This window comes from Musa acuminata, chromosome BXJ1-6 (assembly GCF_036884655.1).
Source record: "Musa acuminata AAA Group cultivar baxijiao chromosome BXJ1-6, Cavendish_Baxijiao_AAA, whole genome shotgun sequence".
NCBI lineage: Eukaryota > Viridiplantae > Streptophyta > Magnoliopsida > Zingiberales > Musaceae > Musa > Musa acuminata.
Window position 1 is genome coordinate 24677326 of NC_088332.1, and position 4228 is coordinate 24681553.

Below are 4228 nucleotides of genomic sequence, written 5' to 3' on the forward strand. Positions count from 1 at the left end.
AGATTGGGCTCGGAATGATTCCTAAATCGTTCAGTCCGACCCATGATTCGACCGCAACGGTCTAAACTAATTGGATTGCGCTGAATCGAATTCGGCCCTAACTCGAATAATTGCAGTAACTCCTGCCAACTAATTTGCCCAAGTCAAACCCACACCAAGTCTCCGATTTCTCCAGCAAGGCCGTGGGATCTTCCCTACGGACCCCATGCTCGCGAACCAATCCTGTTGAAGTTGTGCTATATGGGTTCATCAAAATTTGATGATGTCTTTAATAGCATCAGGAATCACAATTCCATATTAAAATTGCTGATCTCATCTGTGTTAGGTGATTTATGACTCAATAGTTTGACCAAGATAAGTTGAGTTTGCAAGGAAAATATCATACATGCGATATAGACATGATTTATGTATATTTAGATGATTGATTTATATTTATATACTAGTAGTCTCCTTCCGGGAAGCCCCATCACCTCCTCCCACCACCTCTTCACTTCCTGCGACCTTCTCTGCCAGTCCTCCCATGGCCGGTGGCGCACATTACTGCCTCCCCACCTTCGCCGTTTCCCTTCTGTTCCTCCTCGTCCTTCACCTGCCAACAACCCACTCCCTGTCGTCCGGCAACGTCCCCGTCTTCTTCCCCTCTTTCACCAACGTCGTCAATGGTACTGACGTCGTGCTCCTCAAGGACGCCGGTGTTGGCCAGGGAGCCCTTCAGATCACCCCCGACACCCTCAACCAGATCGGCTACCTAGCCAATAAGTCCGGCCGCGTTCTCCTCCCCATGCCATTCAAGCTATGGGAAGACGTTCCCGCGACGAACGGCACCAACGCCACCACCAGGTATGTGGCTTCCTTCAACACCACCTTCACCATCAACATCTACCGTCCCAACGGCACCATCCCCGGCGAGGGCTTCGCCTTTGTCATCGTGCCGTCCCTTGACGCCCCGCCCCCCGGGAGCGAGGGCCGCTACCTCGGGCTGACCAACGCCAGCCTCGATGGCGACCCCAGCAACCATCTGGTGGCCGTCGAGCTCGACACCGTGAAGGAGTCCTTCGACCCGGACGACAACCATGTCGGCCTCGATGTCAACAGCGTCGTCTCCAACGTCACCGCCAATCTGACCGCGTTCGGCATCGAGATCGCTCCCGTGAACGCCACCAACTACACCGTCTGGGTCGACTACGACGGAGCTGCCCGTCACATACGGGTCTACATGTCGGTCGCCGGCAAGCAGAAGCTATCTCTTCCCGTCTTGAGCGCTCCTCTCGACCTCAGTGATGTCGTGCTCCAGAACTCCTATTTCGGCTTCGCGGCCTCCACCGGAACCACCTACCAGCTCAACTGCGTGTTGGCATGGAATCTGACGGTAGAGAAGCTCTCCGACGACGACGACGGGACTCCAGCATGGAAGCTTGGTGTCATCATCGCCGCACCTGTGGCGTTCGTGGCGTTGATGGTCGGGCTCGTGGTAGGCCTTTATATGAGGAGGAGAAAGGTGAGCGACGACCCGAGCATGCTGGTGGCGGGGACGCTGAAGAGCCTCCCGGGGACGCCGAGGGAGTTCGAGTTTCGAGAGCTGAGGAAGGCGACCAACAACTTCGACGAGAAGATGAAGCTGGGACAGGGGGGGTTCGGGGTGGTGTACAGAGGGGTGTTGCAGGGGGAGAACAAGGAGGTGGCGGTGAAGATGTTCTCCAGGGGCAGCCATGGCCAGGACGACTTCCTGAAGGAGCTCACCATCATTAATCGCCTGCGCCACAAGCATCTCGTCCCTCTCGTCGGTGAGTCTCTTCCTCCTTTCCCTCTTCTTCCCATTTTCCCTGCTTCGTTGTGTTGTCTTTGTCCAATGTTATCTATTCCTCACATCAAATGCAGATATTATCTGCTTTAATTTGTGTTCTTTCATAACTACTTTTTTCTGGTCAATCAATCAAACAATCTATTTCGAGGAGATATCTATCAAACAATTTGATGCTGATGTTGGGGCATCCGCACATGACTGCGTGCACGCAGGATGGTGCCACACCAAAGGGATGCTGCTCCTGGTGTACGACTACATGCCCAACGGCAGCCTGGACCAGCACCTCCATGGCGGCCGCGACCGGCCGCTGCTCAGCTGGGAGCGGCGCTACAATATCATCACCGGCGTCGCCTCCGCCCTCCACTACCTCCACGATGAGTATGACCAGCGGGTGGTGCACCGAGACCTCAAGACCTCGAACGTCATGGTCGATGCCGGCTTCAACGCCCGCCTCGGCGACTTCGGCCTCGCCCGCGCTCTCGACACCGACAAGACCTCCTACGCCGAGATCGAGCTCGGCGGCGTCCCCGGCACGCTGGGCTACATCGCTCCCGAGTGCTTTCACACCGGCAAGGCCACCCGCCAGTCCGACGTCTTCGGCTTCGGCGCCGTCGTCCTCGAGGTCGTCTGCGGCCGCCGGCCCCGCTGCGACGTCCCGGGCGCCCAGTTCCTCGCCGACTGGGTGTGGAAGCTCCACGGCGAGGGCCGCATCCTCGACGCTGTGGACCAGCGCCTCGCTGAGGGCTTCGATCAGGGCGATGCCAAGCGCCTCCTCCTCCTCGGCCTCGCCTGCAGCCACCCCATCCCGGCGGAGCGCCCCAAGACCGATGCCATCGTCCAGATCCTCTCCCCTTCAGTGGCGCCACCGGCGGTGGCGCCGTTCAAGCCGGCGTTCGTGTGGCCGGCGGGGCCGATCGACGAGGACGAGAACGACGACGACGACCATGGCACGTCGAGCAGGTTGAGCAGGACCTCGACGAGCATGAGCCTGAGCATGACGTCGTCCCACTATGCGTCATCATCCGGGGTGACGCCAAAGCGCCTCAGCCGAGAGGGACCCGCAGGAGGGCATCCAATCGCAGAGGTCTGAGCGGTTGACGAAAATATAAAACGACGGCTCGGAAGCTGGATAGAAGCTGCCGGCTCTGACCAGTTCTCTACTACATATTATTCTAGAAAGAAAGGGACGGGTCGATGGGAAGATGAAACCTTGGCATGGAAGCAACACTTAATCGTCGCCCCAGTTGTTGACGTGTTTGTATTATGAGTAACGTTGTTTTTTGTTAGACGAAGACTTGCCATCGCAATTATCATTCTATTCGTTGTGTTTGAGCTTATCCTTCAACTCTTGAAGTCATCCATGTTTGGACATGGCTTGCAAGGGCATCTCGACTGACCAAGTGCTGTGCACATCGCACCACAGTTTTGAATCCTTGACTGAAGAAAGCAGCAGGTGTTGAAACGTTGAACGAGCTACGGGAAGGGCATCATCACGAGCCGGGTTGGGATTGACCGACAAAGGAGATGCTTTGTGTCGGTGATGGTAGTGGAAACGGTGCCCCCACAAGTCACATCGAGAACATTCGGAGTTATAGAAATGAAATAAGAAAGAAGATTAGATTGAGTTTGAAAGAGGAGAATTTTCCTTCAATCTTAATAGATTTATAATATTTTCTCTAGTTTGAGAGGCTATGTGAAAGAGTCCGTTAATCAATCGTATATATATATATGTAAAAAATATATAGTTAATATTTAACAATTTATTTTCGCACAAAGTGAAAGTCGATGGCTATATGTTTCATGCGTGAGTGGAATACTGGATTGGCGTATAGATAAGTGGTTCTGACATTGTCACAATATATTGTAGGAGTAGAGGTAATGTTGATGCAAGTTCCTTGAGGAGATTCATGACCAAATTAAGTTCTGCAACAGTAGTGGCTATGGCACGGTATTCAGCTTCAGTTGTAGAACGTACAATTATCTTTTGCTTCTTAGGACTATCAATCATGGCCTCTTTTGGATAATAAATTATCTCAATTCTATTATTTATTGACCGCAAATGAGATATTTGGACAGGTGAGAGATAAGTATTGTAAGGAGCCAAGTGATGAAAATAATAGAAGATAAGAACAATTATTGAAGAAGCTTTATTGTAGAAGTGAAAAAACTTAAATACATTAACATGTCCCTCTTCTATTTATATTCCTCATATAGTTGGGAAAATCTTATCTTCTATTATGCCTCCGCAAGATGGTGCTCCTATCAAGGATATCAATCTTAGATCGATGCAAAGAATGGTTTACGAGCGAGAGTTGCGAGTAGAGCAAGAGCATATCACTGCTGCTATTGCGATTGCTGTTGCTATGAGGGCACATGCGTTCCTTTCATTCCCCTTAAGTTCGCCCTTCATTCTTCTTAAGTCTG

At 52.3% G+C, this 4228-nt stretch overlaps 1 protein-coding gene across 1 annotated transcript; it reads left to right on the forward strand.

Annotated features, from left to right (window-relative positions):
• The first annotated feature begins 450 nt into the window (after positions 1-450).
• LOC135676644 (probable L-type lectin-domain containing receptor kinase S.5) lies at positions 451-3136 on the forward strand. The gene is made up of 2 exons (XM_065188052.1): positions 451-1784; positions 2017-3136. Exons 1-2 carry the CDS (start codon positions 521-523, stop codon positions 2892-2894), a joined length of 2142 nt encoding a protein of 713 aa, XP_065044124.1. The 5' UTR covers positions 451-520; the 3' UTR covers positions 2895-3136.
• Positions 3137-4228: the final 1092 nt, after the last annotated feature.

Excerpts from the sequence above, each read along its gene's own strand:
- LOC135676644 (XM_065188052.1), top strand. The coding sequence starts at position 521 with ATGGCCGGTGGCGCACATTACTGCCTCCCCACCTTCGCCGTTTCCCTT. Across the intron at positions 1,785-2,016 it reads GCATCTCGTCCCTCTCGTCG|GATGGTGCCACACCAAAGGG; the intron begins GTGAGTCTCTTC and ends GCGTGCACGCAG.